This window comes from Mirounga leonina, unplaced genomic scaffold (assembly GCF_011800145.1).
Source record: "Mirounga leonina isolate KUSES-001 unplaced genomic scaffold, KU_Mleo_1.0 Mir_493, whole genome shotgun sequence".
Lineage (NCBI taxonomy): Eukaryota > Metazoa > Chordata > Mammalia > Carnivora > Phocidae > Mirounga > Mirounga leonina.
Window position 1 is genome coordinate 3,056,559 of NW_023270780.1, and position 13,763 is coordinate 3,070,321.

The 13,763-nt window shown below is 40.1% G+C and overlaps 1 protein-coding gene across 2 annotated transcripts in view; it reads left to right on the top strand.

The window, feature by feature from the left end:
- Positions 1-13,763, top strand: part of SNX27 (sorting nexin 27) — a 66,232-nt gene that overhangs the window by 46,639 nt on the left and 5,830 nt on the right. For both annotated transcript variants that reach the window (XM_034990031.1, XM_034990030.1), the window contains exons 6-10: positions 2,324-2,402; positions 4,009-4,172; positions 6,401-6,490; positions 12,842-12,991; positions 13,305-13,433. In XM_034990031.1, coding sequence (XP_034845922.1) covers positions 2,324-2,402; positions 4,009-4,172; positions 6,401-6,490; positions 12,842-12,991; positions 13,305-13,433 — 612 coding nt within the window. The remainder of the gene's footprint in view (positions 1-2,323; positions 2,403-4,008; positions 4,173-6,400; positions 6,491-12,841; positions 12,992-13,304; positions 13,434-13,763) is intronic.

Below are 13,763 nucleotides of genomic sequence, written 5' to 3' on the forward strand. Positions count from 1 at the left end.
GCCATTCTGACTGGTGTGAGGTGGTATCTCATTGTGGTTTTCATTTGTATTTCCCTGATGCCTTGCGATGTTGAGCATTTTTTTCATGTGTCTGTTGGCCTTCTTTGTCTATGTCTATGTCTTCTTTGGAGAAATGTCTGTTCATGTCTTCTGCCCATTTCTTGACTGGATTATTTGTTTTTTGGGCTTGAGTTTGATAAGTTCTTTATATTTTGGATACTGTTCCTTTATCTGATATTTGTAAATGTCTTCTCCCATTCTTTAGGTTGTCTTCTGGGTTTGTCAACTGTTTCCTTTGCTATGCAAAAACTTTCTATCTTGATGAGGTTCCAATAGTTCATTTTGGTTGTTTTTTTTTTTAAGATTTTATTTATCTGACAGAGAAAGACACAGCGAGAGAGGGAACACAAGCAGGGGGAGTGGGAGAGGGAGAAGCAGGCTTCCCGCCAAACAGGGAGCCCGATGCAGGGCTCGATCCCAGGACCCTGGGGTCATGACCTGAGCTGAAGGCCGACGCTTAACGACTGAGCCACCCAGGCACCCTAGGCCTTTTTGTTTATCTTTAATCCTGATTTGATCAAGACTTTCAGGGAGACAGGTTTCTCTATATTAATATTTATTTTTCCTTTGTAGCAAAGAAACAAATCTGTTCCCTATACATTTACTCATGTACTATATACCATGGCAGAGGATATGTGCAGAATTTGAGGTACTGCTGAAATTACAAAATGGTGCAGTGATTGCAAGGAAAATGTTAATTTTACAAGTTGCTGATGTTTTGTTTTGTATTTTTCCCCCCAGTATTTCTCTAGCAAGGCCAATTACTTATTTATTTTTTTGACACTTTTCTCCTCATCCTGAGACTTGCAGCTATAAGGCATTTTCCAAACCTTTTTTTTTTTAATTAAAGATTTTATTTATTTATTTGACAGAGAGGGAGACAGTGAGAGAGGGAACACAAGCAGGGGGAGTGGGAGAGAGAGAAGCAGGCCTCCCGCTGAGCAGGGAGCCTCATGCGGGGGCTCGATCCCAGGACCCTGGAATCATGACCTGAGCCGAAGGCAGACACTTAACGACAGCCACCCAGGCGCCCCAGCCATTTTCCAAACCTTGAAAGCATTTCAGTTTCTGTTCAGTACAGTGTAGAATGGTGACTTAGAACATTTATAATCTCCAGTTTCTATCTCACATCAGGGATGAACTTAGGTTTGTTTGATATGTGAAGAGATCTGGGAAGAAGGATATAATTATATTTGGTTTACTGAGACACTAGTATTTAACAATTTTATCTTGTTCAGTTAATACCTTATTTATATTGGGATTGATCTTGAAAAAGAATTGTGGTACTATTTTGTGTTTTTTGAGTTTTGTTGTCTTCTGTTTGTAATTCCAGTTTTCATTTATTTGCACGTGGAGTCTTTCAATTGTTTGTTGTCATATGAGCTCCTAGAAAGTAAGGACTAATACTTGTTTTTGTTTTGTTTTGTTTTTTAAAGATTTTATTTATTTGTCAGAGGAGAGAGAACCCAGGCAGGGGGAGTGGCAGGTAGAGGGAGAAGCAGGCTCCCTGCTGAGCAAGGAGCCTGATGTGGGACTCAATCCCATGACCCTGGGATCATGACCTGAGCTGAAGGCAGACGCCTAACTGACTGAGCCACCCAGGCATCCCCTAATACTTGTTTAATATTCCTCTGTTGTCCCAACATTTTACTGTTTTCATATAGATATTCATGGTGATAATTCTTAGGAAATGGAGGTCCCCAGGCTGAGGCATGGATCGTCCAAAAAATAAATAAGAATAATTTTGAAGCATGAACAAAATTGACAAACTCTTTTAAGCTCAAGAACCAAAGATACAGATTTTGTTGTTAACAGCCTGTATTAAATGTATAGGTTAAATGTGCGAGAGTGGATATTTAAGAATTTATTTTCTTCTTAAGATCTGTTCTTATCAAGCACATGACTTATAAGTGGTGTTAAAAAAGACCTTCTTCGTGGGATGAAATCATATTTCAGAGAGAAAAGATGATATTTAAGGAGAGATTATTACCAGCTTGAATTGGAGGGGGAAATCATATTTAGAGATCATAACTGGGTCAAATACAGGTATATTTTTCCCCTTTTATTTCATACATATGTGTGCATGAGTGCATGTACACATATATAAAAAGAAGAATAGCTATAGACGATGAATTTAGTTTATGTGAAACCAAGATAGCAAAATTCCTCCCTTTCCCTCCTTGTACATGCACACACCTGTCTTTTCCCAAAGTATTGTTTGATTTAGTTACCCTAAAATGAATCTATTCTGTTTACACTATAGGCTATTGCAGCAAAGGTTGGCATGGACAGTACGACGGTGAATTACTTTGCCTTATTTGAAGTGATCAATCATTCCTTTGGTAAGTGCCAGTCGGCTAATTTAAGTTTTGTTTGAGGGTATTTTATTCTAATACTATCAGACTGAAGCTCCCAGAAGCTGTCATACTGAAACTGTTTGCCTGGAGAATAAGAGCTTGCAGAAGGGGAAATCCCACTCATTAGGACTATCTCCCACAAGCAGACTAGGCAGATCCTATTAAGCCCAAGTCAAAAGGGTGTCTGATCACTGTAGATCCTTTTTCCTCTTTTGTAAGTATAACATACTTATACCTAGCACTGATAACTTCATGACGTTTTTTAAAATCAGAGTTTCAAAATTAATATATTCCAATGAAATAGCCAAAAAGAAGGATATTCCATTTAGCCACAACTTGTTTTAGTGTACTTTTATGCTTTTTGTAGATAATTAAGAATAGCTTTTTATTTTCAGGAGTTAGAAAAGAGATACATTGCTTAAAAACCTTTGCTTTAGTGCATGTATTTAATTTTCCATATTCTCTTTCTAGGAAATTTTATTGCATGGTGACAGGAAGTTTCTCATATGTTATTTTACAAAAGCTTAGGGATGCTGGTCACATTGGTTGCACTGAGATCACAAAGGGGAGGAAGTCCGAGTGCTTGCTGTTAATGACATAGATTTCCTATAGTTTATGGGTCTTTTCTACATCATATATATATGGGGCTAAGGCCAGGAATGACAGATATTGATTGATCCCACCCTCCTCATCCAGAAAGGGGGAGAGTTTGGTAGGTTTGGGTCACCTTGCCATCCCTGGTCAAGGTATAACAAGGTTGATTCCCCCTGAAGCAGCCATCTCCTTATTACTCTTCATCTTCCCAATTCCCTATGGTCTAATGAGCAGATATAAATGTTACAGAGGATTGCTAGGGAACCACGGCACTTGGATTCTAATCTTACCCCTTTTTTCTAAGCTTTAGTTAACAAATAAAATGGGAAATATTAAATCTTTGTTTTTGCAGTGTTACAAAGTCAAGTAAACATCAAGAGAAGAAAACTCTGAGCCTTTCCAAAGAAAAGTAACGTAGAAATTAAACACAATAGTGTTTTATCCTGCTGTGCCTTGTTAGGAAGAGGAAGAAACATTACTGAGAAGATACTTTTCACTTTGATGAATGTCTTAGAGTTGGGGATAGGGAGTGGGGAGAGCCTTTCAGCTCTTAACAATAGAAGCAGTTCATTGAGAATTGCCACATGAGAGACTGAATGCACCAGAGCTGGGTGGGTAAGAGGAGAGGCTTGCATTAATGATGTTCAGTGGACATTGCTGTAACTTACCAGATAATGGATAAGATATTTTAATTGACTTTGGAATAGATGCTGTCTGCACAGTCAACATGTTCAAGGGCGCGTCATTACAAGTGATAGATTTCCGTCAGTTTGAGGCTCGATTGGCCATAGTCATAGTTAGAAGGATAGATTTGGCTAGAGAAATGGTTATTTTGTGGTCCCATAGCAGAGTAACTTGATGGTTCTAAGCCAGTGTTCTGGTTAAGGATAGCCTGCCATTCTTAATCTGTTTTACACAGTTTGTGCTGAGGAAATTCCTTACATATCTTTTCACTTTAGCTTTCTTTCTTTCTTTTTTTTTTTTGCCTTCTCTTCAGTACGTAAGCTGGCACCTAATGAATTTCCTCATAAACTCTACGTCCAGAATTACACATCAGCTGTGCCAGGCACCTGCCTAACCATTCGGAAGTGGCTTTTTACCACCGAAGAAGAAATCCTCTTAAATGACAATGACCTTGCTGTTACCTACTTTTTTCATCAGGTAGGTGAAGTGATTTTCCTGGAAAGGCCTGATTTCTTTTTCTGCTTATATGTAGTATGTAATTTGCCAATCCAGTGTGAATTCCTTGGATAAATTGCTTTGCCTCCTGGATCTTAGTTAAGTTACATTTTTAAAATGTTCTATCATGGGGCAACTGGTTGGCTCAGTCAGTAGAAGATGCAACTCTTGATATTCAGGTTGTGAGTTCGAGCCACATGTTGGATGTAGAAATTACATAAAAATAAAATCTTTAAAAAAATAAAATGTTCTATCCCATTTAACAGAAGATAAATAAGTTTAAGAAGTAAAGATGTCCTGGAGTTAAGAATAAATTTATTTATTTATTTATTTATTTTAAAAAATTTTATTTATTTATTTGACAGAGAGGGACACAGTGAGAGAGGGAACACAAGCAGGGGGAGTGGGAGAGGGAGAAGCAGGCTTCCTGCTGAGCAGGGAGCCTGATGCGGGGCTCGATCCCAGGACCTCGGAATCATGACCTGAGCCCTAGGCAGATGCTTAACGACTGAGCCATCCAGGTGCCCCAAGAATAAATTTATTATTGTTTTTTTTAAACAACAGGAAATGAGCATATGGCTATGTACTTATTAAAAAACTTTTCTTCAAAATTACACATACATAGAGTTTAAAGCATCAAATAGTTCTACACAGGTTATTAGGAAAAGTATTAATTATTCCACTTATCTTTATCTCCGCTCCCCCTAGACAACCATTTTCACCCCCTTTAGCTTTTGTTTGTTGTTTGTTTTGTTTTATATTTACTTCCATGTCTCTGTTATGACTTGGTTATATTGCTCCTACTTGAATTTTCAGATTCAAGCAGTATCTCTTAATTTCCCACTATAGAAGATGAGACTCTAGCTCCATTTCCTCCTGCATTCCCACTGTGTACCATAACCATACCCATACTCAAGTGTACTTTGCTAGGTGACAGAGCTAGAAGTTGAAATGGTTTATTGACTTCAACTCTGAACTCATTATGTTATGTAAAATATTTTCTCTTAAAAGGCTATGGGGAATGATTTTTACCTTAAAGAAGTCAGCAGTCTTCTGGTAAAGGTTCAAGTGGCCCCAGCCTGGTGCCTACAAAAGTCGGCCTTGTAGCAAATCACTGAGATTGGATTCTGAATACCCTGGACAAGTGATTCTGTTTGTTCTTTTCCTTCCTTTTTTTTTTTTTTCTCTCCCAAAGATGAATTTTCCCTTCTATTAGATTTTTAAAGTTTTTCTTGGGGTAGGCTGAGGTTGGGAAGGGGACGTATATTTCATATAGCTGAACCAGGAGTAGTTGAGAATAAGCATATTATACCTAGGTACCTTCATGCCTGTATCAAGTCCTTTTGGGGATTTTTGTCCATGTACGATCCCAGATTTATCACTTCCTGTCTTCCAGTTGTTACCACCCTAGTTTTACAATCTTGTTTCACTTCATGCTTAAAGCACCATAACATCGGTCTCCCTTATTTCATTCTCTCTGTAGCTTGGTTCATTTGGCACCCATATACAAATCAGTCTGTCTTTTAAAAATAACACAAATTTTTATTGCTTATTTTAGCTCCAGTAGTCCTTAGTGCTGTCCTTAAGTCTAAATTTCTGTGCCTGTTTTCTGGGATCCTTCATAATCTGTTAACTTACCCATCCAGCATTATATTTTGTTGTCCCCTGACACATACCCTTTCTTTAAATCAGGCAGATCTGTCTCCCGAATGTATTTAAGCTCAGATGCATTCCTGTTTCCTGACTTCCACTTGTAGTTTTTTCTGTTCAGCCTAACCTTTGGGATCCAACCAAGTTTTCCCTGATAACTATAATTAGCAAAAAACTCTGCTGTTCTTACTGTGTATCACTCACTATCGATACCATACATCTTTGCTACCTCATTGTTATCTTTAACAATTATATAATATCTTTCAGTGTTCTCTAATAGCTTCAACCTGTATAAATTAACTGGAATTTAAATCTCTTAACAGGAGAAACAAGATCCCTCATGTGCCTAGAACAATTCTTGAGCACATATTGGGCACTCTTTAAATGCTATTTATTCCAATAAATATATCCTTGTGGCAGAGTTCACTGGTGATGATGATGATGGTCCAAATGGATAAGAGTTGTTCTGAAAAAGAATCTGTATCTCTTTATTTTTATCAAGAATATGCTTGATAATGACTTTGATGTTCCTTTCTTCTCTGCCCTTGTTTTGGTGACAGGCTGTTGATGATGTGAAAAAAGGTTATATCAAAGCAGAGGAAAAGTCCTACCAATTACAGAAGCTGTATGAACAAAGGAAAATGGTCATGGTAGGTTTATGTCCCCATAATCTCTTTATAAAACACCTCTTCTAATCTCTTAAACATGTTGTTCCAGTCATTTTTGAAAGATGTTACAACTGGTCAGTGGCTTAATTAATTTAAAAAAAAAGGAGGGGGATATAGGCCTTCATGTAATGCCCATTATGTTCCTCCATTTAGCATATAAGAGGGTATTTTGCTACATGTGGGTATTTAATTTTATTATTGACAATAAACAGTACTGTTTTTTGATAAAAAGTTCTAAAACAAAAGATGTGGAGAACATTTAATATGTAAATATCAGTTCTCGAAGAGTTGATATTTAGATTTTTAACATTAGAAATTATTTTATTTTGGCTCAGGTAGTGATCTCAGGGTCATGAGATCAAGCCCTATGTAGGGCTCCGCACTCAGCAGGGAGTCTGCTTGAGATTGTCTCTCTTCCTCTCCCTCTGGCCATTCCCCCTGCCCCGCACACTCTTGCTCTCTCTCTCTCTGTCAAATGTTTGGAAAAAAAATTATTTTATTTGTGATTTAGCAATTGCAAAATTACTTGTTTTTATAACTTCCTTCTCTGCAGTTGCTTAAAACATATATGCTCAGTGGTGCCTTTGGTTAGTGTGCTATCTTAGAGCTGTGCTGTTTGATTCAATAGCTGCTCGCGTCATGTAGCTATTTAAATTTAATATTAAACTCATTTAAATTAAATAAAATTTAAAATTCGATTCCTCAGGTGCACTAGCCTCGTTTCAAGTTGAGTGGCCACATATGGCTAATACCTACCATGTTGGACAGCTCAGATACAGAACATTTTCTTTTCTTTTTTTTTTTTAAAGATTTTATTTATTTATTTGAGAGAGAGAGAATGAGAGAGAGCACATGAGAGTGGGGAGGGTCAGAGGGAGAGGCAGACTCCCCGCTGAGCAGGGAGCCCGATGCGGGACTTGATCCAGGGACTCCAGGATCATGACCTGAGCCGAAGGCAGTCGCTTAACCAACTGAGCCACCCAGGCGCCCCAGATACAGAACATTTTCATCATCACAGAAAGTTCTGTTGGAGAGCGGCTGTCTACAATATTCCTTAAATGTTTTAAAATGAGTTTTCAGTTTGTACCTGCCATAAACACAGGAATGGAAATTGTCAAAAGTAAAATTTGTAAAGAATGCTTACATAAAATTTCATTCATAGCATTTTAAAATTTCTTTCTTGGCAAATTCACATATAGTGGAAAGTTTTCCAATTACAGTTTTTCATGATTTCACACAAGACAGTTATTGCATTGGTGATGATGCTAATCACTGAATTTCTTTTGTACCCTCTGTGTGTGCACTTTTTTATGAGGGAACATTATCTTTTTAAACTAATTGGGTTGGAATAAGAATACAAACAAGTCAGCCATTGAACTCAGCCCATAATCTTTTATCTAGCTGGGATAGTTATTTTATCGCTTAAATGACAAAAAGTAATAAATCTGTTTGTCTTAGAAAACTGCCAGAGATCAGGGAACCATTTACCAATGTTCTGCATACCAACAGGCTAAAATAGACAACACACAAATCTTTTAAACAGAATTAATTCTTGGCAGAATTTTGGTAAAGGGAATTTTACTATGTGAGAGACAGGATTTTAAAACTTGATTTTGGGGCACCTGGGTGGCTCAGTTGGTTGAGCATCTGATTTCCGCTCAGGTCCTGGTCTTGGGGTCCTGGGGTTGAGGGCCCCCCTGCTCCACCGTGTTGTCGGGCTCCATGCTCAGTGGGGAGTCTGCTTCTCCCTCTCCCTCTGACCCTCCCCCTGTTCTCTCTTTCAAAAAAATAAAATCTTAAAAAAAAAAAAAAAAACCTCAATTTCCACCTGTTCTTTAAGATCATGGCATCGTCTTCTTTATATTAATGCATGATTCTGACCAACGCATCTGCATCTTTTTGGTGAAAAGGACCAACTACTAAAGGACTATCAGCCTCTGAAATACTTCTTTGCCTTTGCCAAAGGCAACAAATCAAAGTACTTACATAAGGGCTTCTGATAATTTCAGTATGGAATACATATTGTTTCTTTGCACATGTAGTACTCCAGACACACTATCTTCCATTTGTGCATTCGACAACAAATATTTGTGGATTACCAAGTGTGTGCCAGGCACAGTAGAAGGTGCTAAAAATATTTAAATAGGTTTGGGTTGTCCTATGGCAAAATATAAAAGATCTGAATTTAACAAGCTTGGTAATCTATTACAAAATTACTTTTAGACTCAAATTTGTATCTTGTAATCACTCAGTTAAGAACTTGAATACAGGGGTGATTGGGTGGCGCAGTTGGTTAAGCATCTAACTCTTGATTTCAGCTCAGGTCGTGATCTCAGGGTCATGAGATCGAGGCCTGCGTGCGTGCCTCTGCTTAGGACTCTCACTCCCTCCCCTTCTGCCCCCCCCCACCTGTGCACACTCTCTCTCTCAAATAAATAAATGAATCTTTTTTTTTTTAAGATTTTATTTATTTATTTGATAGAGAGAGTGAGAGAGCACAAGCAGGGGGAACAGTAGAGGGAGAGGGAGAAGCAGGCTCCCCGCCAAGCAGGGAGCTCGATGCGGGGCTCGATCCCAGGACCCTGGGATCATGACCTGAGCCGGAGGCAGATGCTTAACCATCTGAGCCACCCAGGTGCCCCTAAATAAATGAATCTTAAAGAACAACAACAACAACAGACCTCGAGTACAGTTGATTTTTCCCCCTTGGATCATTGGAATTGAGTATAAGATATGCTTAAACGTTTATGGAATTCTGTTGTCTTGAAAACCTAGTGCCACAAGTAAGTACTAGCCCTATAATATTGCAATTAGACTTTAAATAAAATCCCACCAAAGGTTGAAAAGCATGAATTTTATTCAAGTGTAATTTCATGTATTCAAGTAATTAGTGTTCAAAGACATTAGTCTACCCAGTGGTCAGATTCAATTCATTGAAACTTCCCACTCAGATGGGCCCTTCTGATCCCATGTGTCTTGATAGCAACTTAATATGGTTGATAGGCCCAAGATTAGGCCAAATCACTACTATTAGTTGCCAAATCACGGTGAGACCTTCAACAACTTCTCAGTTTTAGTTTCTTTTCCATAAAATGGGAATATTTGGATTGCCAGCTATCACGTAGACTCTTGACAAAATACTCCAAAATTCTTAAACATCTGTAAGTTCCCTTGTTTTCCAAATACAGAGGACAGCTCATATCTTTATACTTTGTGCAAATCTAGGAGTGTAGAGATTTGCCTAAAGCTGAGAAATACTACCTGACCTGAGAATCTGAAAACCTTATATTTCCCATATGAGATTTTACCTCTGTCATCATACCAAGGCCACAGGTGCCCTTAGTTTCCATTCAGGCTATTTTTAGAACTTAATGCCATTAGAAAGTCCCCTAAAGGTCCTTTGCTTTCAAGAACTACATTTTTGAATATGGAGGGATAAATCAGCATTTTGACTCAAAGGTGAGAGAGAGGGGCACATAGAGTGTGCCTGGTACTACTCTAGGCACAATATGCACATTCTCATTTCCTCCTTACAATAACTGTGCAGCGGTGTGGAGAAGTAGAGTCTGAGAGATGAAGATTCTGACTTAATATCACTTAGCTTGTCAGAAGTGGAACTAAAATTTGAACCTATTTCTGTCTGGCTTCAGAGCATGTGTTTTTCCCTATAGCAGGGACAGAAGCTGGCCGCATTGGCCTTTATTCCCAGATGGCAGAGGGGAAGCCCCCAGGCAGAGTAATTCATACAAGGTCACAGAGAGAGGTCAGGGTATGCATAGCTCCATGCCTCATCTGATGGCTTTTCCTAATCCCTCCCTTTGTCTACATGTTTCTCTTTTTAAGAAATAAAATAAAGCTCCCTATTAGGAATATGGCAGAAATATTTTTTTTTAAAACAATAGTGGTGCTTCTCAAAGAGGAGAAATCTCAGCAAATGTGTTATATGTAAGGCTCTTTTGGTAAAGAATGTGAGCAGAACCAGTCCCAAGGCTGTGTGACACCTTCCAGCATTTGCAGAGGTCCTAAGCACCTTTGAGCAGAATTTGCTGCTTACTGAGCATGCAGACTTTCCCATGACTGTGTTAGGAGGATGCCGTGGATTGAGCGCTTGCAAGCCTGCTTGCAGGGCACTCTTCTTTTTCCCTTTAATATTTTATTGTAGAATATTTCAAATACTCAAATATTCCAAAGAAGTTGGAAGAATAGTACATTTAGCCCCCATGTACTCATTACCCAGTTTCAGCAACCTTCCACTACTGTTCATGTTTCATCTGTCTCACGCACATGCTTTTCCCCCCCAGAGTTTTGGGTTTTTTTAAAGACTTTATTTGACAGAGAGAGAGCAGGAGAGCACAAGTAGGGGGAGCGGCAGGCGGAGGGAGAAGGAGAAGTAGGTTTCCCGCTGATCATGACCTGAGCCAAAGGCAGTAGCTTAACCGACTGAGCCACCCAGGCGCCCCTCCCCTGGAGTTTTTAAGAATAATATTCATATACATCATTTCACAGGGCATTCCTGAGAGAGAAAATAGTTTAGCCCTCTGGCTAAGGATAATGGAGCCTTTAAAATTATTTTTTTAAGCTATCATTTATTGAATACCTAATTATGTACTAAGTACTACGCTAAATACTTGAATGGTCACAAGTAACTGTGTGATGTAGGTGCTATTACTATTTCCCTTTTCACAGGAGAGGAAACTAAGGCTCCTGGGATTTAGTAATTTGCTACAGTGCAAGTACCTTGCCCAAGGTGACATAGTTAGGAAGTGATGGAGCCAGGACTCAAGCCAAGGGTAGTCTGGGCCCAGGCTCTTGACCACTCTTTGTACCTGCTTCCTGTCCCAACCTTTGTTTCTGCTTATAACGCCAGAAGAGTTTTATTCCATGGCACTGCCTGTCCTATCTACCAAAGTTTAGTGCCCAGAGATATCTTTTTGCTCAGAGTGCTAATGGCAGGGCCAAGCAGTATCTACTTTTATCCCTAGTACAGGAAGGATGATGAGATAGGGGGATGGAGTAGGGTGATAAAAGGAAGGAGAAATGAGAAAAGAAAAATGACACAAATCAGGTATTGTGGTATTTCCTGTCGCTGTGTTCTTGCTGTCATTTTATAATTTTCCCCTTCAAAGTTGCCATTATACCTAAACAGAAGTAAATACAAAGTAGGGAAGGGAGCATGTGGTGTGATTTTTTTCTGTGGACCTTTAGGTCTTCCTAGACAGTCTCTGGGCAGTAGCAATGGTCTTGGTGCTGTTCGTTGGTACCAGAGCTACAGGTTGCCCAGGGTCCTTTTTGTGCCTAGGTCCCTTTGTCTCTTCTTAGGCAGAAGGTGACTCTGCAGTGTGTTCCAGTCTCCCTGCCCATCTAGTGTAGATCAGCTAGTGTGCCGTGCCTTTGTCTTCCTTCCAGCGCTCCCTGCATGTCCCCAGTGTGCTCTGTTCTCCTGTGTGTGGGGACTCAAGGCTCTTTGTTATTTCCTAGTCAGTCCCTGAGAGGAAACTGGGTCAGAGTACATGCATCTCTTTTTTTTTTAATCATCTTTTCCCTATTTCTGTTCTATTTTCCTTCCCACTCATCTTTTACTCTCCCCTCTTAACTCAAAATAGTGCGTTGAGTGAAAGAGGCCAGTTTTCATTGTAGAGGGGAAAGGACAAAGCCGAGTTGGAGTCCTTTCTGAATCAGTCCTGTAGCACTGTACCTCTGAGGGTTGTATATGCCACTCAGTTTGGTCCACGTGCTTTTTAAGGAGGTATAGGTACTGGAGACCAGGGGGTGGTGACACTGATCTGGGGACTAGCGGCAATAGAGAAAGAACCAGTGGCCAAGAAATTAAACCTGGCTTCTAATCTTGACTGCTTCACCTGTGACCTTAAGCAAGTCTCCTGTGGGAGACTCTGGGCCTACCTTTAGCAGTCTCTTTCAACTTAAACATATTATGAGTATGAGATGTGGGGTAGCTTACTCCTCCTCACAGAGATCCTTATAACTTTTGATTTGGGAGGAGACATGAGCTCCCTTTCCTTAATCATGCAGATCGGTTTGATTCCCATCCCAGAGGCAAGTGAAAGGAGAGGCAGACTTAATGGCATTGTGAGTCCCCCTCTACACAGAGCGCCTCTTCTGGCTCCATTGTGTACTTACAGGGTAGAGAAAGGAGATGGGGTTGGAAGTACGAAGGTAGAAGCTGGAAGTGGAGCAAAGGATCTGCTCGGAGTCCTGGCTCTTCTTAGGGCTGGCTGTGAGACCAGAGCATGGTCTTCAGGTTGCTGGGTGAGAGTTCTCTTCATGGTGGTTTAATACTACAGTAACACTGTTTTTGCCTTCCTTTTTTTTTAGTACCTCAACATGCTAAGGACTTGTGAGGGCTACAATGAAATCATCTTCCCCCACTGTGCCTGTGACTCCAGGAGGAAGGGACATGTCATCACAGCCATTAGCATCATGCACTTTAAACTGCATGCCTGCACTGAAGAAGGACAGCTGGAGGTGACAGTTCACCATGGGGCTGGGGCTGGGAGCACTAGGGACACAATTGCTCACTCACTTGCTGGGGTTTAGTTCCTGTTGGGAGGGGAGATGAAATCAAAGCTATTTTGATGGGGTAGGTAAATTGGCACTGGATCCACACTAATCCTTACCTTCCTGGCTCCTCACGCTGACTCTTACTCTTCTGTCAAAGTCTTTTCTTTAAAATGATGCAGACATCTCACTCATTTCACTTCTGCTGTCTGCTTCAGAACCATCCTAGCTAAGCTCCCCAGCATTCTCGGACTTAACGCTCTTGTTCTCGGTTGTTTAGAACCAGGTAATAGCGTTTGAATGGGATGAGATGCAGCGATGGGATACAGATGAAGAAGGAATGGCCTTCTGCTTTGAATATGCCAGAGGAGAGAAGAAGCCTCGATGGGTTAAAATCTTCACACCATACGTGAGTGGTAGACAGGGAAACTGTCTTGGGGAAAGTAGATTGGGTTTGAAGTTTCAAGCTGAATGCATAAATGGGGAGAGCTATAGAGGTAGCAGTTGTTTTTTGAACCCTAGAGCCCCAGGTTATCTTCCTGTCTTTCCTGGAGGACTGACTAGGATTGGCAGTTTCACATCCCGTTTGACTCACAACTACCACTAGAAGGCGCCAGAGAATAGTAGATGAACCAGGCCTGGGTTTTGTTTGTTTGTTTTGTTTTGTTTTGTGGTGCTTGTCAGGGTTTTTCTCTAGGTTGAGCAAGTTTGGGAGGTGGGGTAACAGGGCAGGAGTTCC